This window comes from Ovis aries, chromosome 26 (assembly GCF_016772045.2).
Source record: "Ovis aries strain OAR_USU_Benz2616 breed Rambouillet chromosome 26, ARS-UI_Ramb_v3.0, whole genome shotgun sequence".
NCBI lineage: Eukaryota > Metazoa > Chordata > Mammalia > Artiodactyla > Bovidae > Ovis > Ovis aries.
In genome coordinates this window covers 19,237,733-19,262,156 of record NC_056079.1, presented here as the reverse complement: position 1 = coordinate 19,262,156, position 24,424 = coordinate 19,237,733, and the positions used below count along the sequence as shown (strand labels likewise).

Genomic DNA, 24,424 nt, shown 5'->3' with positions numbered 1-24,424 from the left:
GTTTTTCCAGTAGTCATATGGATGTGAGAGTTGGACTATAAAGAAAGCTGAGCGCCGAAGAATTGATGCTTTTGAACTGTGGTATTGGAGAAGACTCTTGAGAGTCCCTTGGACTGCAAGGAGATCCAACCAGTCCATCCTAAAGAAGACCAGTCCTGGGTGTTCATTGGAAGGACTGATGTTGAAGCTGAAACTCCAGTACTTTGGCTACCTGAGGCAAAGAGCTGACTCATTGGAAAAGACCCTGATGCTGGGAAAGATTGAGGGCAGGAGGAGAATGGAATGACAGATGATGAGATAGTTGGATGGCATCATCGACTCGATGGACATGGGTTTGGGTGGACTCCAGGAGTTGGTGATAGACAGGGAGGCCTGAAGTGCTGCGATTCATGGGGGTTGCAAAGAATCGGACATGACTGAGCGACTGAACTGAACTGAACTGATACCCTTGGAGAACTCACTGATGATTCAAAACAGGTTGCAATTATTCCTCAAATGTTATAAATTACATTTTGTGTGCTCATTCACATCTCACTTTTTGGGAACCCATGGACTCCAAGCCTCCCTGTGCCAGGTCTCCAAGTCCCTCACCATCTCCCAGAGTTTGCCCAAGTTCATGTCCATTGCATCAGTGATTCCATCTAGCCATCTCATCCTTTGACACCCTCTTCTCCTCCTGCCCTCAATCTTTCCCAACATCAGGTACTTTTTCTATGAGTTGGCTATTCACATCAGGTGACCAAAATACTAGAGTTTCAGCTTCAGCATCAGCCCTTCCAATGAATATTCAGGGTTGATTTCCTTTAAGAAAATGTAGCCTCCTCCAAATGGCTCAGATGGTAAAGAATCTACCTGAAATGCAGGAGACCTGGGTTGGATCCCTGGGTTGGGAAAATCCCCTGGAGGAGGGCATGGCAACCTACTCCAGTATTCTGGCCTGGAGAATCCCATGGACAGAGGAGCCTGGCGGCCATAGGGTCACAAAGAGTCAGACACAACTGAGTGACTAAGCACAGCACAGCCTCCTTCAAATTCTCCTGCATATTCTTCCAAAAGGGTAAAAGATGTGAAAACTGTAGAATACTCTCCATTTCTGACCACAAAATCCTGTAAGACTGCCTGAAGAGAAGCAGCAGAGGACACTATAGCATCTGATACCTAAAGATGCACACTTGGCACTTTCTTCCACTGTTTCTAGCATGGGAAAATTGATCCCTTACCTCTTATTCCTTAGAATTCATCAGTGACCCTCAAGGCTGACTTTCTCATCTTTATGGAGGTATCTCAGCCCTAGTAGGGACTTTCTTGCTTTTAGAGTCTTCTGACTGGGAACATGAGTTTGATATTCACAGGTTTTCAGGTTAAGGATTCCAAAAAAGTTATGTTTTTATATTCGTTACTGTGCAATGGTATAAGGCCTTCTTCCAACATAAAGTGATTCACTGGGATAGAAGTCATCTCATTTCAATAATTCAAAGTCTGACAGAAAGTTGACGGCATTTTCTATGCATTTTAAAATAGAAGTGCAAAGAGAGTTGGTATGTGTGTTTAACATAATAGCTATTTCAGGAGGGGAGATTAGCTTGCTGTTTAATCCAGTCACAGAAAGATAATCGCAGATATAAGACCTTAAATTTCTTTATGTAAATAGGTACTTCTTTTTATTGTTCATTCATTCTACAAATGAATACGAAGTAATTTCATCCAGTATGGTTGCTGTGTGGTGTATACACATATATTCATTAATTATTAAAATCACACGCATTATATATAGTGATTATGCACATAATTTAGACACACTATATTGACTGGGGGCGGGGGGCGGGGGTGGTTTCCAGTTGTAGTCGGATTCGTTCATAATCAGATGAAGGGAAAAAGAAAACAATTTCAGAAGCATTCGTGTCTTTTCCGTTTCATCAACCTTAAAGCCTGGGCGTCGGTCTCACTACATTCAGGATTCTTTCAGGATTTTTAGCAATGGCTTTACAACCAGCTATATGCTATGTTTAGAATTGCCATCACAAAAGAAAACACTGTAGTGAGGAGCCGGCGGGGGAAAGAGTACACAGAAGGAACCCCCGGACTTTCGGGAGGGGGCGGTGGGAATGTTTACTCTAACAGTCACAAAGTGACTTGAAAGAGTTCAGATTCTCCGAGCAGATAACTGGTGTTTCTGACTCCAGGGTCTCTGGATGCCCAACCCAAGGTGCTCCCTCCTCACGCACGGTGCACCCCCACGTCCCCCCAAAAGCCTCGGGGAACGGAGGCGCCCGGGCTGTAACGCGCCAGCCCGGCCCTCGCTGCCCCCCGTTTACCAGGACCCGCAAGCTGAAGCGACCCTTTCTGAGAAGCGGGAGGCGGGGACCTTGGATGGGCGCCTGAGGACTTCGCGGTGTCGCGCCCCCAGGGGTGGCATCTCGCCCGCTCCGCGCTGGGCCAGCGAGGGGATCGGGTCCGCGCCGGCGGCTCCCGCGGCGGCCCCTCCCCGGCGCGTCTCCGCGCCCCGCGCCGCCGCCCAGTGTCCTCGCCCCGCGCGGGGCCGGTTCGTCGGGGTCCAGGGACCCGGGGCGAAGGGCGGGGATGGAAGGGCCAAGGTGGGAACCTTCTCTCCACGCTCGGATGCCCGTAAGGTGCCCCGCGGCGAGGGCGCGAGGGCCTGGGGCGCGGCAGGCACCGGAGGCAGTGCCCCGAGCGCACGCCGGAGGGCGCCGCGGGCCTCGCCGGGCCGGCGGCCTGGAGGGGGACGCCGGGGGGCGGGCGGGCCGCGCGGAGGCGGGGCGGAGGCTCCCACCGCCGCCTCCTCCTCCTCCTCCCGCTTGTCGTCCGCTCCTCCCGGCCGCCGCCTCCGCGCCCTCCTCTCGCAGCCACCGCCTCCGCCGCGCTGAGGAGCGGGGAGTCCGCGGCGCCGGCTCGGGGCTGCGGGATGGGGACTTAGCGCCACGGCGGCGGCAGTGGCCGCGGCGCACCCGGCCGCCGCCCCGGGGCCCGTCCCGCCGGGGCCGCCGGGCGCGGCCAGCCCGCCCCGGAGCCAGGCCCGCGGGCGGCGGCGGCGGCAGCGGAGCTGGGCAGGTGGATGCGGCTGGAAGATGGCGCCCTCGGGTCCGGGCAGCGTGAGGCGGCGGTGCCGGCGGGTGCTCTACTGGATCCCGGTGGTGTTCATCAGCCTCCTGCTCGGCTGGTCCTACTACGCCTACGCCATCCAGCTGTGCATCGGTGAGTGAGCGCCCGGCCCGCCCCGCCGCCCCGCCGCCCCGCGCGCCCCTGGCCCCCGCGCCTCCCACCTGACAGTCCCGGGACGCGGGGACCCCGAGCGCCCGGCGCCGCGCCCCGGCTCTCCCCACCCACCCCGGACCCCCGAGCGCCCCGGGCGCCACCAACTGGCTGCGGCTCCTCCGGCGCCGCGGCCGAAAACAGCCTCGGGGCAGTCTCCTTCCACTCCCAGTACGGTCGCCTTCCCCAGACAACTCTCCGGTGACGGTGTCACCCCCACCCCGGCGCGCTCGCAGCCCAGCCACACCCCCTCCCTCGTCTGGCCGGTACCCGGGAGAGCGGGGGACCCCCGGCGCCCAGCCGAGCGGGGAGGTCCGGGGAGGCTGCGCTGGGCCCCAGAGGGCTCCGGGCTGGGCCGGGAGCCGAGCTGCGCCAGCCCCGCGCGGAGGACGGGGGCCACGGGTGTCCGAGCTGTCCCTCCCTGGTGGTCTCTAATCCACTTTTTAGACATTTGTGACAGCACGAAGGGCCGTTTTTGCTGCCTTTACGATTGGAACATTGTCAATTGGACACTTTCTAGCTACGGAGAGGTGGAGGGAGGAGGATGGAGCGGGGGACGAGGTGAGCTACTAGAAAGTGTTTTCAGAGATCTATGCGATACGCAAGACCGGAATTTAGGTGTCAGGATAATAGAAAGAAAAGAAGAGGCGACCCTTCCGCTGTTTTGTTTTGTTTTTTCATCCAGGGAGCCAAGTGGCTCAAGTCCAAGTTTTAGGCTCCCGAATTGGTGGATTAGGGTGCTGTCAGTGCTGAAGATGAGAAGGAAACAAAAAGTTGATTATGCACAGCTAGGGAATACAGTTCTGTTCCTTCATGTAAGCAGGCTTCCGTTAGAGGTTTTGTGAAAGCTCATGTGTTGTCAGAAAAGGATAAGCCAGACGATGACGTTTCTGCCAGTGACTTGTGTTTTCATCCTCCAGAGCACTAGCTTCTGATGAGACCAGGAGAAAGGTTAAAGAGTGGCCTGCTCAACTTAAGCGTTTTGCAAGCTGCCTGATTCAGACAGAATCTTCTCCGAAGCCGTCTTACCTCAAAATGTTGCCCCTTGTGAGAAATAGCAAGTGTCAGAATAATACACCAAAATAATGACTAACTTTAAAGAGAATTGAGACTGATTTTCCATTTTGTATAGTTTTAAGATTTGATATTATTACTTTGTTTATTGGATTAAGAAACAATATTTCAGTACCCCCAAAAAAGCGAGCTTTTTTTTTTTTTTTAAGAATTGTGTACTGAAATCAGGACAGCTCAACTAAGTACATAGTATTCAAGTTATCTAAAATGTACAGCAAGAAAGTTTTCAGAACCATGTTGTACTTTTTGTATTAACCGTTAGTTTTTAAAGGACCTGCCTTGTTGAGGGATACTGTAAATGTTACATAACTATTAGAAACCTTTGTTGTATTTCATTTGTTCTCTCTCTGGGATGCAGTGAGCAGCTCCAATTAATGGAATTGACACAAGAGAGGGGTGTCTCAAAAGGCCTCAATTATCAAAACAGGCAAACTGATTCACCTTATCACATTAAGCTAAGAAGCTTAGCCTGATGCAGTCTCATGTCCATCAAGAGGAAACACATGAAGGCAGAGAGAGCTTTTTGACCCTTCCGGTTACTTCTGCCCCAGCTGAGTTCTGCATGGAGGTCTTCCTGTGTTGAATGGACAGGTATTGGGGGAGGAAGAAAATGGAAGATTGCTGTTTTATCTGGATATTAATTTTATATACGTGCATATGTATGTATATGCTCAGTCATGTCTGACTCTGCAACCTCGTGGACTGCAGCCCACGAGGCTCCTGTCTCCATGGGATTTCCCAGGCAAGACTACTGGAGTGGATTGCCATTTCCTACTTCAGGGGAGCTTCCCCACCCAGCGATTGAACCTGAGTCTCTTGCATCTCTTGCATTGGCAGGTGGATTCTTACCACTGCACCACCTGGGAAGCCCATATATATATATACTTCTTTTTCTGTAAGTTTTTTTACATATACTTTTTAAAATTTGTATATACTTTCTATAAGTTTTGGAGAAGGAAATGGCGACCCACTCTAGTATTCTTGCCTGGAGAATCCCGTGGACTGAGGAGCCTGGTGGGCTCCAGTCCATGGGATCACAAACAGTCGGACACGACTGAGTGACTTCACTTTCACTTTCTATAAGTTTAAGATAAATCTAAAGTATCCATGAAACCCCACACCAGTATTTTAGTAAGTGTAAATTTGACTAAGGGAGGAATGCCTCTATTTTTATTTTTTAAAATTATTTTTAAATTATTTTGCTATTCTTATTTATTTTAATTTCTTGATTGTACTGGGGTCATATGGGATCTTAGTTCCCTGATCAGGGATTGAACCCATGCCCCTTGCATTGGAAGGGCAGAGTCTTAACTACTGGACCACTGGGGACATCCCAAATGCCTCTTTTTAAACTAAGTGACATGGTCTGTTACTGATCCTTTCCATGATCATCAAAAGTGAAGTCTGATATCATTTGTCTCACTGCCTCCCTAGCCTGGTACAATGCCTGTCATGTTGAAAGTGATCAATAAATAGCCTTGAATAAGCAACAACAAAATGATTTAGAGGCAATATCTCTGAAGTTGTCAGAAAGTAGTTTTTATACTAAAGCCATAGAAACAGGTTGTAAGTAACCCTATGAAAGGTCTAGATCCTAGAGTCTAGAGTGCGTGCATGCGCAGTCATGTCTGACTCTTTTTGCCGCATAGACTATAACCTGCCAAGCTCTTCTGTCCATGGGGTTCTCCAGGCAAGAATACTGAAGTGTGTTGCCATTTCCTTCTCCAGAGGATCTTCCCCACCCAAAAATCTGTCTCCTGACCCAGGGATCAAACCTGTGTCTCTTGCATCATGCATTTGCAGGCAGGTTGTTCATCACTGGTGCCATCTGGGAAGCCCAGAGTCTAGAAGAGCAAATTGACAATAAACTTAATTCTAGAAACTGTGACAGTTTAAGAGTGATAAACTCTAAAAGCTTGAATAGTCTTGGTTGGGGGGGTGGGGTTTGAAATTAGCTGTGCAATTCCCTGAAGATGATGGTGGTGGTTTCCTTGCTAAGTCATATCTCTCATAAGCACCAGGAAAGAGGGCCCCTAGTGTGGCGGGCACACAAAACTAGGCTTCAGTCCTTTTCACAAACAACGAGGAATGCCAACCTTCCCTACCCACCCCCATCCCCAGCATTGTTCACATCTCTGACTGCCCTGCCCTTTGTAGATCCTTTTTCTCTCAGAAGTCGCTGTTTACAAGCTGATTTTCCAGATTTCACCCAGAAATCATTGGCTAGGGTTGGGACCAGAGGGTGGGGGTTGGCAGCTGGAGCTGGTGATGAACAGAATAGAAAAAGAGGGCGGTTTAGCCTTCCTTCTGCATCTGCTCGCAGCTGGGATGACCCTGAATATAAATGACTTTGTGCCCTTTGCTGAATTAACTGCAATTTAGGAGTAGTGCTTACCCTGGTATCCTTGGAAACCAGAGATAATGGTTCTCATTACAGTGGGTTTCTATATTTAACAACCTGGATGTGTGTGGCTCTCTAGGCACTTTTCAATTAGCATAATGTTTGCTTACTGTTTGGATTTTAGAAAAATAAACTCCCATCTCTTTTTGGAATATGTGTACATAAAAAATATAAGGGGCATACATACATTGTATGAGAGTCAAGTACTTGGGGTAAGTTTCCTTCCTGTTCCACCAGAGAAGAGCTAAAATAGAGCTGCTAATATTTGTGATCATTCAGAACGCGTTTATCTAGTTTATTGATGAACTGGTTTCTTCTCTGCCTTCCTTCTGCCTCCCACTACTCTCCCCTCTCCAGCTTCTTTAATGTCTTATCTGTCATTTGGTCCTTTTAGTTTCTAGTTAGCTCATTTTCCATATAGTACGATATTAATAAATTTAAGGGTTACATTTATAAGGTGGGTGTTTAGGATGCAGGATAGAGGGGATGAGGGTAGTCTGCAGGCATGCTTGCTTCAGGGAACATACTGAGCATGGGTAATGTGTTTTCCAGATCCATTATGGCCATTCAACAAAGTTGAATATGGTAACTGAAGTTTCCCTCTTGTAAGTGAGAATATGTAAAATTGCTTCAACCATTTTTATACTTTTTTATTTGATAATAATTTCAAAGTTATGGGCTTCCCTGATAGCTCTGTTGGTAAAGAATCTGCCTGCAATGGAGAAGATGCTGGTTTGATTCCTGGGTTGGGAAGATCCGCAGGAGCAAGAATAGGCTACCCACCCCACTATTCTTGGGCTATCTTTGTGGCTTAGCTGGTAAAGAATCTACCTGCAATGCTAGAGACCAGAGTTTGATCCCTGGATTGAGAAGATCCCCTGGAGAAGGAAAGGCTACCCACTCCAGTACTCTAGCCTGCAGAATTCCATGGACTGTATAGTCTGTGGAGTTGCAGAGTCAGACACGATTGAGTGACTTTCACGTTTTCAAAGTTACAGGAGAGTTTCAAGAATCACACAGTAAAGCTCCACATACCTTTCTGTAATCATTTTGGTTTCCACTTTTCTAAAATGTTTTCCTTCCCTGCCTTGACCTTCGGTGGGTGCCAGGAAATATTTGTTATTGAGTTGTGTGCTCATAGGGTTCCGAGTTTGCGTGTGGGCTTACTGAAGTCATTTCAAGGAATCAGGAAGATTGAAAAACTTAAAAATCATTTAGGCCAACTCCCTTTGGGATTTGTAGATGAAGATGTTAAATGTCTCAGAGTTGCTACCAGTTCTGTGTCTTTTCCAAATTAACCAATGTGACTTCAGCTGCTGTGCTGCAAATGTTAAAATGTCTCCTTTTCCTTGCAAACTTCTTGCCAAATCTCTCTAGCCCAATGAAGTCCCTTAGCAAATTTGTTAAACTTTATGGCTGTTGTTTAATGAGTTAACAACTCATTAAAAGTAAGCTTTACACAGTGATTTCAGAATTTTAAGAGGGTTTATAATTTGGGCTAGATAGTTACAACACTGCTGTTGTAGTACAGAAGCAACTTTAGCTAATTTAGCAAATGGGTCTGACTGTGTTCCAATAAAACTTTATTTATTAAAATAGCAGGTCAGACTGGGCCCTTGAGCAATATATTACTGACCCTGGAGTATGTTAAAAGTTAGACTTTTAGAATTTTGTGATTGTGCAGTCTTTATTAATGAACACCTCTCAGAAATGATTGCAGCCTCATATTACACCGTGATTATTGAAGATGTTCAAGAATTAAAAGAATTAGTCTACATATTTAGGGGTCATTCTGGGAGATAGAAAATTATGTTTTCCCTCTTTTAAGGATATCTTTAAGGATTAAACATACGAATCCTCACCATGGATTCTCTGATGAGCTACCATTCACTTAAGGTCATGACACATTCAAGGATGGAAACTGAATGGGAGTCTAAGTTGTTTTCCATCAGGAAATGAATTTGAGCCCCACAGAGGAAGAACTGCGTTTCTGTTATTGGTAAACTATCATTTTAAAAGCTTATGCAGGACATTAGAGCTTTTTAAGAACAAAAGTACAGACAAATGATCTTGAGAATACAAATGTTACCATATATAATTATTTAAATCATTTTTAGTAACATGGACAGTGACATCCATAGAAGACTTACAGGTACAAAATATTTAATGCATAATTAGAAATTATTTCTTGTTGACAGTAATGATGTGAAATGTATTAGTTCTGTAACTTTTCTTGATATTATCAAATATTTTAAAGATTTTTAAAATATCTAAATAGAGGGATAAGAACTCAACATTACTCCAATCTAAAATTCAAATGTATGAAATAGATTACAGATTCTTAACCTATGTACCATTTGACTTTAAAAGACTCTGCTTAATGCCTTCTTGATTCCATTTAGTGTGTCAGAAAACTACTTTTAATTTGTATATTAGACAATGCAGCATTACTATTTGCTATTAAATCCTATTAGAGACAACAAATACTCAATAAATGTTGAATGAATTAATGTCGGTAAATTTTATGAAAACATGAAATTGTATCCTGTAAATAAATGAGAGAAGAGGGTTTAGAAGTCAAAACAATGTAAAGTTTGTTGGGAAAAAAGTTTGCTTTCATATGCTTACTGAGAATGTCGTGCATGCCATCAAATTAAATACTTGCTCGAGTGTTTCCAGTAATTAAGCCAGAAGCTGGAGGGATGGTTTCTTAAGTCAAGATAATTGTCTCTAGAGAAGGTGCATTTCCACAAGGTTAGAAAGAGGCCAACCTCAGAGAGGCAGTGGGGCAGGATTCATTCAAAAGCATCTATTGAACCCTTGTTACGTGCCAGGCACTTTTTCCCCACAGAGATGGTTTAGAGGAGAACTGAATAGAGATCTTTTCCTAATAGCTAAGGGGGGAGATTGCTTCTGGAAACACAAGGCAAAACTGAAGCCTTCTGCCCAGCTTGGGCATAAGGAGAAGGGTGGTTAACTTTCACAGTGCTGCTCCCACAGCTCAGGGGCAGGAAAGCAAAAATGGAAAACAAAACATCCCTCTCCTGGGAGCCGGCTGCTGGACCAAGGTTAAATGAGAGTGATCAGTAGGTAAAAAGAGCTGATGGAGAGCATGTCACTAATTTTTTTTTTTAAGATTTTATTTATCTACTTTTGGCTGTGCTGGGTCTTCGTTGCTGCACCCTTTCTCTCGTTGTGGGGATTGGGGGCTCCTCTCTAGTTGTGTTACATGGGCGTCTCACTGCAGTGGCCTCTCTTGTTGCGTCTCCCAGGCTCTAAGGCTCCCGGGCTTCAGTAGTTGCAGCTCAAGGACTTAGTTGCTAACCCCATGTGGGATCTTCCGGGACCAGGGATTGAACCAGTGACCCCTACACTGGCAGGTGGATTCTTACCCACTGGACCACCAGGGAAGTGAGAGCATATCACTAGTAATGGGGCTGTCTACTCATTAACAACCTTGCACATAGAAGTATCTCAGAGCAAGATTACGAGCAGTGATTTTTGCCTCAGCTGTGCCCTGTGGGGCTGTTTCTGCTGCTTCATTTCTTCCCTGATGCCTGGGCATCTTTCACTCTGCTCCCAGCTCAGGACCTGTGACTTGCTGAGTGAATGTGAGCAGGCAGAGAACTTCTCGAATACAACTGGTTGAGTCCACGGGAAGGCTGGAGAACCCAGCTTAGAAAATAAAGCAGAAACCAAGAGAAGGTGGCTGAGCTGGAGTGGACATCATGCCTTTGGAGGAGCTGCTGCCCTCGTGGCTGGCCGTGCCCGCGCCCTGGAGCCGCCCTGCTCCTGTGACTCAGTAAAGATGCTTCTGGGAGCATCAGCCGCCTGGGCTGCTGTTGAGCCCACATCCCAGGCGACAGGATTTATTTAGCAAGAGCAAGGTGCTGGATCTCTTTGGCCTTCATGGTGGGGAGAAGTGCCAGGGAGACAAAAAACAAACAAGACAAATATTCCAGAGATTAGTATGGATGAGGAGTTCTCAGTGAGAAAATTCTCAGTGGTTTTTGTTTGTCTCATGCGTTTTTCTTTTTCATCTTGATGGAAAATTATGGAATCATGGCTTACATGTTGTGATTTATACTGCTGACTTCATGCATTTTGACTGTTGTATCTCAGCTCTCAACCCTCTTAGGAAGTGATGAGTTTGTGGGTCCTCTGAGACTCCAACACTGTTTGTGATGACTGGAGAAATACTGTCTCATCTTACTTGCAAAGTGATAGATTAGCCATAGATTCTTAATGTTCTCTGTTGGGTAAACAGTTTTCCAAAGATCATTTAGAAAGATAGTCATAATACTATGTGGAAACCTATGGTTTTATATTACCGTGTAGATATATTACAAAGAATTAATAATAAAAGTATAATATAATTGAATTAATTTTTCTAATGGTCCATTAAAAATTGTTGTAATATTTTTTCTGTTATTCTTTTAAGGGTGCTTTTGTTATATCTTAATCAAATGCTATCTCAGTCAAATGCTGATAATGGAAAAGGGTGGAATTTTCAGGGCAGGGTTGGGATGAGGGCAGCGAGGAGGAGGTAGATGACCTGATTTCTTCAGAAGCATATGTTAGCAAGAAAGTCACCAGCTATGATGGCTTGATATTTTTCCTTTCAAAATGAAATCGCATTTGAAACCTTTGTGTAGCATTTTTCCTAATTTGACTTTTCATCTGACTGTGACTTTTAAATTGAATTATAAATATTAGTCCAGAAATGTTAAAAATCATATTTATTTGGGAGACACTGGAGCAAAAATATCTGCTGCATTTATCATCTCAGTGCTTCTCTGCACTCTGAAATGCATACTTGACAGCAGTTCATTTTAGATATGTTGTTGATTACATTTTTAAATGCAAATGAAAGAGAAGTGCTTTTATAGATGACTGAGCTTTATTTCTTTGCCAATTTTTCTCCATGGTGTCCTGAAATTTCTCCTCATGTGGAATGTCAATTAAGCTTTCCTGCTATACTTAAAATATTTCGACCTCTTTGGGTTTATTCAGTAGCATTGCTACCCTGGAGAAACAGAATAGTCCAGATCAGTGTATCAATACATTAAACACCAAGCAAAAATAAAAGAAAAAAATCTTTTTCTCTACATCCTTTAAAACCAAATGTCCAAAGAGTACAGTAGTTTCAAGGGGTAGTTTATCTTCATGATTATATTATAATAGGTATAATCCTTGTAAAAAGCATTTCATGTATTTCCAAGAACTTTATAGATTTATTTGATTTTTAACTTGATGAAATTTGGGAGACCAGAATGCTTTGTAATGCATATCTATTTTCTTACATATAGGTAAAATTAAATTTCTATCTCTGTTGATCACGTTATATAAAAAATGGATTTTCACAGTATTTGAGTATGTTTGGGATGAGGTGACTTAAAACCCGGACTAGATTGTGTTGCTGATGGTTTTGGAGGGCCCAAAGGTCAGCTCAAAAGAGGTAGTAGGTGGCCGAATCTGAAGTGGGGATTTTCACCAAGTCTGTAAGGATGTGAGAGATGGTGCGACTTGAAGTACAGTCTCTGTGATGTCTGTATAATTCACACTGGAAATACGAAAGACAGCCTGCTCCAAAACAGCTGATGCTGAGCTCTAAATGAGAGACACCTGGTACCATTTACCAACCAAGAAAAAGATTTCAGTTTTATGAGCCTCAAACATGAAAATTCTAAGCCAGCTCTGAATTGCAGGGGCTAATTTGTGATCAGGTTTTTTACACAGTGGACAACTCCATGTCACACGTTCTAAGAAGGCAGTAAGGCATTTATGATGCCTAACTATGAGCAGTGATTATCCAGGGCACCTCCAGGGAGGTTCATTAATGTAAAAGGATGAAGGGCAGAGACCAGCTGGACTTAACCAAGGTTTTAATTAGAGCCTATTTTTAATGAAATGCAGCTTATTCTAGGACTAGAACACACTATAAAATATGCAGAACTGAGAGCTTTATGTTGGTTGGAAGGGATCCTTGTAGGCCCCCGTAAACTTGCATTTTAGCAAGCAGTTTTAATCTAAGAGTTGAATGCATTTCAAACCATCCATATTTCTTGACTACCTCTTTATTCATTCATTCAAAAATATTTGTTCATGGCTCTTAGAGTTTACATTCTAGTTGGATGATAGAAAGAACAAATCAGAGACAGTGGAACAGAGATGGTTGGGGACGGGGTGACCGTTGATCAGCAGTGGTATGGAGATGTGGGAACAGATACGCTGAGTAAGCATTGCACAGATGAGTTTGGCATTTGGCAGAGAGTCTGGACCAGAAAAATTGGGGAGTCCTCAGCATATAAATCAATTTAAAGTCTTAACCTTGGATACATTTGTTCCACCAAGGGAGTGAATGTCAATTAAGCAGAGATGAGAACAAAAGATGACCAACATTGAGAGTTTGGGAGATGCGTAGGAACCAGCAAGGAAGACTGAGAAGGGATTACTAGTGAAGTAGAGGAAAACTAAGAGGCTGTGGGGTCCTGGAACCTGGGGAAGAGAGGGTATCAAGGAGGAGGGTGCAATCCCAGTTGACAAATATGTTCAAATGGCAAGTAAAATAGGGACTGAGAACTTAACAGTGAGAGATTAAACTCTTGTTTGATTACTAACTATGCTCCGAAGACCCCCTGAATTTAATCTCAAAAGTTCTACCAAAATGAAAGACATATACCAGTGTGTGAGTTGATGGGATACCTGAGTTTGTTCTATCCAAATTACAAAGATTTTATTCTGTTAGGCAAGCTTAACTTTCTTATATTCTGAAGATAACCTGTAGAAAATTTCGTGAGAGCAGTAACTGTGTCTGGTTACCATTGTAGCCTGGTGCCTGACACAGAGTAACATTCAAGACATAACTTCTCTTTAATGAATGGGTGCTCACTGAACTTGTTAATTGACCCTTTTGTGATCACAGTAGACATTTCAAGCCTCGGAGAACATGAATCCTTTATGAGAGAATTATCTGCTTCAGCTTTTTATTATTTGATCACTCAGATGTTCATAAAGAAGTTTGTAATGTTTTTACAGTTTCAATATACTATGGGCCAAGTTGTACCATCACCGCTGCACCCTACTCATATGTTGAAATCCCAACCCCCAGTACCTCAGAACATGACTCTGTTTGGAGACTGAGCCTTTAAGGAGGTAGTTAAGTTAAAATTAAGTTGTTAGAATGAGTCCTAATACTGTATGATTGGAGGAAATTTGGACACACATGTACAGAGTGATCATGTGAAGACACAGGGAAAATATGTCCACAGGCCAAGGAAAGAGGCCACAGTAGCAACCAAACTTGCTAAATCTTGGTCTTGGATTTCTGGCCTCCAGACTTGTGAGAAGATAAATTTCTGTTGTTTAAGGCACCCAGGCTGTGGTACTTTGTTATGGCAGCCCTAGTGAACTAATACACAAATGTAACAATCACATGCCTCTTTTTTTCCTTTCTGAATATTGAAATGTAATCAGTTATAATAAGGATTTAGATGACAAAATTAATTGTATAACCCATTTGAAAAGTTATAGACTATGCAAAATATTTGCACCAATATACTTATAAAATAATTGCTAAAGAAATAAGTGACATGCATTTTCAGGAAGCACTCAAAGTCAGCCAACATTGTCCAGAGATGTTATGTTAGATTTTGAAAGTTTTCAGATAACTGAAATCTCCCCTGATAATGCTAAAAGTTTAACCCATTTTAGATTAAACAAAAAAGACTTCCTAAAAGATTGCAACTTCCCCTTCCTCGCCTCAGCCTACTTGAATAGAGTATGCTGTACATAATTTAACTTTAATTTGAAGCCATCAGTCTGAGACAGATGTGTGTATGAAGTGAATATCCAAAAATATCCAAGACCCTTGAAGTCCTTAGATTTTTCATTCATAGTTTCATCTATTTCCTATTGACTGTAAAAGGCCAAGGAGGCGTGGAATTTGTCATTTTGCCTAGACATTCTTCTGAATCCCAAACACTGAGAATCTAGAAGGACGCATGAATGAACCACTTCAGTGGAAATGCCTAGCTAGACATCTGTATCTCAATAAAGCTTTGTTTTTCTCTACTTACCATTTCTGAGCTCACATTTCTGAAAAAATTAAACAATGAAAACTCTTCATTGTGGAAATAACCAGAGATGAGAAAGAGACTTTATCTGCAGGTGAAATTACCTCAATTTGTGGTTTGAGAATAGTCTCTGGAGCAGATGATTTTTAAAATTTGTATTGTGGTAAAATATACACAACATAAAACTTTACTGTGCTAAGTGTGCAGTTCAGCGGCATTAAGTACATTCACATTGCTATGCACGCGTCGTCGTCAACCATCTCCAGCGCTGTTTCATCCCAAGTGACACTCTGTACCCATTAAGCAGTAACTCTCTGTTCTCCCTGTCGGCCAGCCTTCCCGTTCTGCTTTCTGTTTCTATAACTGACCTAGTGACCTCGCATATATGGAATCATGTGTTTTGTCTTTTTTTGTCTGTTTATTTCACTGAAGCATATGTCTTTAAGGTTTATCCACGTTGTAGCATGTGTCAGAGTTTCTTACTGATCTATTGCATTTTATTATATACCACATTTTTTAAATCTCTTCATTTGCTGGTGAACTTTTTTGGTTGATTCCACCTTGGGCTATTGTGTATGATGCTGCTGTGAACATCCATCTGCAGATACACGTTCAAATCTCTGATTTCAGTTCTTTGGGTATATGCCTTGTTGTTCAGTCGCTAAGTTGTAGCTGATTCTCTGTGACCCCATGGACTGTAGCACAACAGGCATCCCTAAATTGTTGGATTGTATGGTAATTGTGTGCCTAATTTTTTGAGGCCCGCAAACTGTTTTTCTGGAGCAGGTGATTTTTGTTGGAAATGTGATTCCAGAGCTGCCTATAAACATATCTAAATTTAAGGGTCCCGGGAAGTGTCTGTGAGGTCCATATCAATGTCATCAGAGCAATTTTTAACTGCCTTGTACTTTCACAGTGCTGCAGCGAAGTTGGTGGTTGTGGGACTGTGACTAATCCCATCTTGCCCATGTAGGAGACTTTACTAGGCGCTGTGTCCCTCATGAAAATGCTGGCCATCAGGTGCACGTTGAGACCTGCTGGCCTACTGTACATAGTCTAAAATTCAACAACAGTGTTTGGGTAACCAGAACACTAACGCTAACTGATAGAAATTTTAGCCTTTCAAAGAGCAACACATTAGCAAGTTTAAAGGGTACATATACTGGGTAAACATGAACTGGTGGGGAGCCATGGGGAGACATACATGTATCTGTGGATGTGTCAATAACCTACCGTGTTAATTATGAGCTAGATCCTTGTACACAGCACGGAGAGGAAGCACGATTCATGAATGAATAGCAGACTGTGTCGTCTCCAGATCTGGGGTAACTGACAGTGGTTTTAGGAACAGAAAACAAAGATCAATACATATAATTGGTGGAGGGATACAAGTAGGAAATGTGAGATGCGGCTCCCACGTTGAGCAGAGGAAGAGGCTCAGTCCAAATATTGATGACTGTCTTCCTCAGCTCTGTGCACAATTGTGTAGTGGTTCCCGTTTACATTAATGAATACATCTGGGCTATAATTAGGTGGTATTTGTGTACTACTGTGCTCTTACACCTTATAGCAGTAGCTGTGCGTGCCTTTTATCTGTGACCTGCCAGTTTATGATTATATTAAATTTGCTTTTGCTGCAACTGGATATATGTTCTATCTCTGCAATTACTGTCAGGCAGACTGAGCTGGTGCTGTTGATAAATGCAGTGTAGGACAGGGCTGTGATTTGCTTCAAGTAAGAGGAAAAATATAGACTGTAACTCAAGCTGAGATCAAAGAAAGATTGTGTGTGTGAGAAGTTTACTTCATGAATTGATGACAGTAAAGTTATAAGTAAAAATACTGCTTCTTGGTGACCTAGACTGAAGGGAACCATTCTGCAGTGCTCTGCTGTAGTAATTATTGCTGCTGCTAATGTTGTTTTAAATCTTTTAAGTCATCCCTTTACTTGTGCCACTGTTAATTCTATTCTGATGAGCATCATAATACTGAGGTTGGAATTATAGCTTTGCACACTTCCTTTCTCTGGAGTACTACAGAAGTGTCAGATAACTTACAAAGAACCTAGAAATATTGGTTTAATTTGTCAATATGTTATATGTGCTCTGTTCTAAGTACCTTGATGATTTGGTACTCAACATATAGCTGTGAACCCTGGGAGACAGTTTTAGAAGGTTATCTGTTTCCATAGAGAAGCAAACAAGAAATGTTGATTTTTCTACTTAATAAATCAGAAAGTGATTGTTTGGTCCTCTGAGTAGACCAGGTAGTAAGAGACTGATCTAATGACATTAAAAAATAAACTACAAAAATTGTTTTCATCTGCTTTTATATGTGTATTTTTAAATGCTGAAATATCCAAAATACAAGTGGGATTTTTGCTTATTACCAATAAATAAATTCACACATATATAAGAAAGATGAGTGGTTACATTGAGCAAAATAATAATTAAGGCCACTCCAATTCTAAAATGTGGGTTCTGACTAATGAGGGAGATGTTTACAGGATCTAAAATCCCTGCTTGACTTTCCCCTCAATAGTGGGCAACCATTATTTGAGGACCAGGTAGACCTTGGCTAGGTCCCTCATGGCTCAGACAGTAAAGAATCTGCCTGCAAAGCAGGAGACTCAGGCTCGATCCCTGGGTCAGGAAGATTCCCTGGAGGAGGAAATGGCAACCCACTCCAGACCTCTTGCCTAGAGAACCATGAACAGAGAAGCCTGGTGGGTTACAGTGCATGGGTCGGCAGAGAGTCGGATCAGACTGAGCACAGCGCGTTATATACCTTGTCTGAAGATGTAGTGTCCACACCAGCCGGCCTGGTTCAGAGGCATCGGTCATGCTTCTGTGGCCAACCCAAAGAAAGGCATCTGGAATTGGAAAGGAAGGGGACTGGAGTTGAAAAGACCCAGGCATTGTAGGAACTTGAGCTAAAGAGGAGGGACCCATACCATTCTAATAGAATAAATAAATTCATTTGCACTGAAATCTGCAGAGCTTGCTGGCACCAGGAGTCTCCTCTATTTTAATTGAGACAGAGGGATTAGAGGATTCCAGTGAGTAAGCTTTGAAGTAAGGACACTAAGCCAGGGACCAGCCCCAAGATCAGATTTCACTGTTTACCAGCCCTGCTTAGTACACTCAGTGAGTCAGGGATTGTCTTTCTCTTTGCTAAGGCAAAAGTGGTAGCGAGTTCTTTCAGGGCCAGAACTGGTGCATCAGAAGATCAGCACATCCTCAGTGGTTGAGTACAGACATTCATTGTGTTCCCAGCCTTCCTCTGAGAGAGTTCGACGTGAAGTTGCTCAGTCACGTCAGACTCTTTGTGACCCCTTGGACTGTATGGTCTGCGGAATTCTCCAGGCCAGAATACTGGAGTGGGTAGCTGTTCCCTTCTCCAGAGGATCTTTCCAACCCAGGGATCAAACCCAGTTTTTCCACATTGCAAGTGGATTCCTTACCAGCTAAGACACAAGGGAAGCCCACAAGGGAAGGTTAAGAGTTTATGCCAGATGTTTCCATAGAGCTTCTTAGGTATTAAGAGGAATGATTTGGTCAAATTGCTAAAGAAATGTGGAGAGAAATAGAAGAACTTCTGACTTGGACAATTTTAGCAGTAAGAATTACAAATTCCCATTCCAGGATGGCTGTTGGTTCCATCCTTCTTCATCGTCAGTTGCTACAAGTGAAGGATGTTCCTGTCAGGGAGTGTATCTGGGCAGGCCAACCTCTAGACTGAGCTTTCCGTCTATGGCTGAGAAGAGCGGATGAGAAGCCCCCGTGCCATCCGCCAGTCTGCCCTACATCACTCTCTCACTGTCGTCCTGGAAACCCGGAGCTCGCTTCCTTCCCCAGCTCTTGAATTGAAAGCTTAGGGAAGCTGAACTCTTAAACCCTGAAATATAACCAAATGTTTGGATTTTTTGTGCCCAAAGTTTGTAAAATGACCAGTTTCCAGGTTATATTTAAGTTGGCTGATGGAAGAAGTGTGACAAAAAGAGGACATCTTAAACCCTGATCTCTAGAGCATCCCTCATCAGAAGTACCAGGTAGCGGCCCAGGTGCCAGTGTGTGGGAGCAACCAGAAAAAGAACCGCTCCCCTGGATGAAGAAGCCTGGAGAGCATTCATCAGATGTCACAGATCCTGGGGGGGCAGGTGGAATCCTTGAGAGGGTTTTGGAGCCAGGCAGACTTGCTGTTTAGATCCTATGTAAGTCGGTCGCCCAGTCATGTCTGACTCCTTGCTACCCTATGGACTGTAGCCCACCAGGCTCTTCTGTCCATAGGATTCTCCAGGTGAGAATACTGGATTGGGTTGCCATTTCCTTCTGCAGGGCATCTTCCCAATCCAGGGACTGAACCCAGGTTTCCAGGGATTGCCCCATCTAGATCCTAGCATCATAGATTATGACTGAATGACATTAGGAAAGTTACTGTACTTCTGTGAGCCTGTCTTCCCAGGTTTCAAGATTATGATAGTAATACCTTCCTTACAGATTGTTGTAAAGTTTCAATGAGATAAACATTTGAAAAAAATTAGTGCAAATCCTGGCCTATAGTAAGCATTTAACAAAACACTGCCTTCCTCTAGTTTATTCTCACCCCTTGTCATTTGACCATCGCCCCTTACCTGAGGCCCTGTCACCCCCCACTCAGTCCTCACCCCTCTCAGGCTGAAGTCTTTATTCATTTAGGCTGTGCTGGCTCTCCATTGCTGCACCGGCTTTTCTAGTGGTTGCGGCCAGTGGTGGCTACTCTTCGCTGTGGTGCTCGGGCTTCTCACTGCGGTGACTTCTCTTGCTGCAGAGCCCAGGCTCTAAGCCACGTGGACTCAGTAGCTGTGGCTCCTGGGCTCTTGAGCACAGGCTCCATAGTGTGGCGCGTGGGCTTAGTTGCTCCACGGCAACGTGGAATCTGCCCATCCAGGGATTGAACCAATGTCCCTTGCGTTGCAAGGTGGATTCTCAATCACTGAACCCCCAGGGAAGTCCTAAGGCTGCAGTCTTATTTCAGAGAGTGTTACGGGCTGAATTGTGTCTTCCCCCAAATTCTTCCGTTGAAGTCTTAACTTGCAGGACATCAGAATTCAGAGATAAGGCCTTTAAAGAGGTAATTAAGTTACAATGAGGTCATTAGGGTGGACCCTAATTCAGTATGACTGGTCTGCTTGTAAGAAAAGGAAATTTGGACCTAAAGATGGACAGGAAGAAAACTCTATGACGATACGGGGAGATGATAGTGATCTACAGCCTAAGGAGAGAGGCCTCAGGAGGAATCAGTCCTGCTGACACCTCAGTCTCTAACTTGATGCCTCCAGGGCTGTGAGGAAATGGCTGTTTGATGTAGAAGTCACCAGGCTGCGGTACTTGATCCAACTGACTAACACAGGAACCATCACTGAAGACTTGGGGTGGGAGGGGCATCTGCTCTCACAGCCTAGCAGGTAGGAAAAGAGAAAAAGGGCAGCCTCCTGTCTACCTGGTAGAAGGGAGGGGTGTGGATGCTGCAAACTCTAAAAGGCTCACTTGACACCAAGTAGCGAATTTTCATAGTATTGTTCATTGATAATTTTGTGATGTTGTTTCAGGTACATTAAGCATTACAGAGGCTCCTGGTGGCTGATATGGAATCCTGGCCGCCCAGATAACACATGACTTGAATAACCTTTTGGATCATAACATGTTTGGTTTTTTAACAACTGTTATTGGAGTATAGTTGATTTACAGTGCTGTGTTTGTTTCGGGTGTTCAACAAAATGGATCAGCTATACATATACATTTATCAGTCTTTTTTTAGATTTTTCTCCCATACAGGCCATTACAGGGTATTGAGTAGTGTGCCCTGTGCTATATAGTAGGTTTCTTATTAGTTATCTATTTTATGTAGAGTGTGTGTGTTAGTCACTCAGTTGTGTCCAACTCTTCGTGGCCCCATGGATTGTAGCCTGCCAGACTCCTCTGTCCATGGGATTTCCCAGGCAAGAATACTGGAGTGGGTTGCCATTTCCTTCTGCAGAGGATCTTTCTGACCCAGGGATCAAACCCGCATTTCCTGTGTGTCCTGCCCTGCAGGCAGATTCTTTACCTTTGACTTCTCCCCAAATCACACAATTCCTCCAGTCCTCACAGTGAGATGCTGATGCCTGCCAAGCCCTGTCAGAACATGAACAGGCCTTGGTTGGCTGGGGGTAGGGGCAAAGTTGAGAGAAGAGCTCTGGAAGGAATAGAGAAAGAATATGTAGTTTTTAAATTCACTGATATAGTGTTTTCTCATTATGTTAATTTGCCCACATTGTAAGTCACCCGCTTTTTTTTTTTTTGCTTCTTCACTCATTTTTCCAGCAGGTTATTCCCATCTGCTTGGTATTTCACTCTGCAGAAAATGGTAGCGCTCCTGCAAGCTAGAAGTGCATCATGTGCTACTTTCTTCAGATTGTTTATAAAACTGTTAACACTCAACTTTGGGGAACTCCTCCTCTCAACGTTTCACTGTTTAGCGATTTATTGTATTTATGCTCCATACTCAGCTAACATCTAGTGAGCTCCTCATAAGTACCAGGTTCTGTTCTAGGTGCTTTTACTTATATTACCTCATTGATTTCTCAAAGCGGCCCAATGAGTAAAGATTAAGGTAAGGCTGAGGTGAGGGTAAATAATTTGGCTGAGATAAAACATCAACCCCAGGCACAGCCAGGAGTCAGACCTCGGTGACGGACATGGAAAAGGAACAACTAAAAAACAGTTACAGATTGTGCTAAGAAACTGTGTGGCCAGAATGGCCGAAGTGCAGAGCATGAGGTGGGGAGCGGTGTGAGATGAGGTTATCAGCCCGGAAGGCAGGGACTTCCGTTGTCAATAAGATCACAATGACATGTGAGGATCACAGAGGAAAATGCAGTTTGATAAAGTTAAAAATGTAAGTAAATTTGTTGTAAGGAAAATACATTTTAAAACATGTCTTAGGAAGAAAAGAAGAAAAGAATGCAGTTGAAATTCAACTGAAATATCAGTGTGAATAATGTATTTTTCTTCGGGCTGTCATTAAAGTGGTCTAGCAGCAGTGTCGCCAGTATTCATGGGAATGATTTGATGTATTTCTTCCACTGCCCCAATTCTGAGCTCTGTTACATTCAAAGTGAACTAATGCTTCTTGGAAAATATCCGAAAGGACAGAGGATCTTGCTTCAAGGGGTTTTCACTGGCCAGTTTCACCAAAGAATTCACTGTCAGCTCAACAGAGCCTTTCCAAAAGAGAGCAATTAATTCTGTTAGAGTAACTTGAGTACTGAGATTTAGTAGAGAGAATATTGGTGAACTTGATGGGACTGATAGCAGTGGAATGTTGGGGGTGCAGAACCGGCTGGTGTTGATCGAGAAAGTAACAAGAAATTAGCGGGTAGAGGCCGAGCATTTGGATGATTGTTAAAATAAGTTTTCCTGGGAAAGGACAAGCAAAATGGAAAGACAGCTAGAGACATGAGGTCTCAAAGGAGAGATATTGTTAGGACAGGAGATATTGTTAGGACAGGAGATATTAAATACATTTGTAGTGCTATTCCTATTTCCATCTTAATTTTCTGAATCTGAGCTGCTTCTGTTAGGTTAATTGAAATTGTTTTACTGTTTCAATGTCCTTGTTTTGTTTTGTCATCAGTTTCAACTTCTAACTAAAACGGTCCCATAAACACTAAGCTTTTTGAGCAAAGGAGTAGTCTCACTTACCATCTTATCCTCAGTGCTATAACTATGGTATAATCAGTGAACGTTTTGCAATAAATGAGTTAAAGATCAGCAGAAAAAAATAGAGCTTGGCTGTAAAGTTATCCTCACTAGAACCGGTTCTTCACTTTTGCTGTTCTTCATTATCAGACAGAATCTATGGGGCTAAGATATATCTGTGTGAGACTGCCCTAGTGGATTTATAGAGAAAAGGTACTGTGTTTATGCAATACAAGCAAATTAGTCCTCCAAAACAGTGAGTTTGAATTTGAAGACAAGAAAAAGAAAATTGAAATCATGAAAAGAAATAAAAAGATCACAGCAGTAAACATTTGTGTTGAAAATACCCCCAAACCAAATTGTTCTGGAAAAAATTATGTAACTGTTCTTTGCTAATTTAAGAGAGAAAGTACTTTTTTTTTTTTTTTTTTACCTACTATGAAGGCAGGTTTTAGTATCTGAAGTTTTCGGTTTGGTATGTACTTCGGACCAACAGTTGAACTAGGTTAAAGTTACTGACAGTTTAGCAGTGGGGGAGGGTGAGTGCTACTTAGCAATAGGTAACATTTTTGACAGCAAACTATCAATTGTGTAATCACCAAAGCAAAACTTTAAAAAAAATCAGTTGGTAAAATATAGGACTGGATGGATCTTTGAGATGAACCTTCACTTTTAATCAAGATTGAATTTAAATCAATCTAAACTGAATCGACTCTAATATTTTTAGAGCTACTTAGAGAATAGAATTGGAGAGCATCTCTAGGCAATCATGTGGGTGTATATATAAAGTTAATTTGAATAGGATTATTTGTAGTCAAGTTTTTAGAGTATGACAAAGGATTTTATTGTTGTTTTCTGTCTAGCAGATATATACATTTCATTTGCTAGCCATAATTCCAATTTATTTATAATCAATAATAAACTTGGCCTCAGAATTGATACAAAAGATCAATATCTGTCTTCTTAATAGACTATTTTCGAAATTAAATTAGATTATAGATTCAAGGTGTGATGATTAATTTTATGTGTCAACTCGGCTAGGCTGTGGTGGCCAGTTGTTTCGTTAAAGACCAGTCTAACTGTTGCTGCTTTATTATTATTATTTTTTATATTGAAGTATAGCTGATTAACAATGGTATAATAGTTTCAGGTAGACAGCAAAGAGCCTCAGCCAAGCATATACATGTATACATTCTCTCCCAAACTCCTCACCTGTCCTGGCTATGTGAAGCCGTTTTTAGATGTGATTAACATTTAAGTCAATAGACTTTGGGTAAAGCTGGTTATCTATTAGAATGTAGGTTGGCCTCATCTAATCAGTCGAGGGCATTAAGAGCAAAGACTGAGATCCCTTGAAGAAAAGGTGCCTCTGCCTCTGGACTACTATCAGACCCAAGATTGCAATGGTGTCCCAGGCTCTCCTGCTTGCCAGCCTGCTCTGTAGATTTGGGACTCGCCAGCCACATAACCATGTAAGGCAATATTTAAATTAATATTCATTCATTCTCTACCCCTTTTCCCTCTCTCTTTCTCTTTCTCCCTTTCCCTCCTCTCTCCTTCCCTCCCTGTCTCTCTGCATACTTACGCACACACACACACCCTATTGGTTCTGTTTCTCTCTTTTAAAAAAATTTTATTTTTGTTAATTGAAGCATAATTGCTTTACATACTTTTATTGTTTTCTGTCAAACCTCAACATAAATCAGCCATAGATGTACGTAATGTCACCTCCCTCCCATCTCCCTCCCCATCCCACCCCTCTCAGTTGATACAGAGCTCCTGTTTGAGTTCCCTGAGACATACTGGGAATTTCCATTGGCTATCTATTCCATTATATATGGTAATATAAGTTGCCATGTTGCTGTCTCCATACATCTCACCCT

The 24,424-nt window shown here is 43.1% G+C and overlaps 1 protein-coding gene across 2 annotated transcripts in view; it reads left to right on the top strand.

Annotated features, from left to right (window-relative positions):
- The first annotated feature begins 2,860 nt into the window (after window positions 1-2,860).
- ZDHHC2 (zinc finger DHHC-type palmitoyltransferase 2) overlaps window positions 2,861-24,424 on the top strand; it is a 66,357-nt gene continuing 44,793 nt past the window's right edge. For both annotated transcript variants that reach the window (XM_015104574.3, XM_042241248.1), the window contains exon 1: window positions 2,861-3,213. In XM_015104574.3, the coding sequence (XP_014960060.1) occupies window positions 3,087-3,213 (127 nt within the window). In that variant the 5' untranslated portion in view covers window positions 2,861-3,086. The remainder of the gene's footprint in view (window positions 3,214-24,424) is intronic.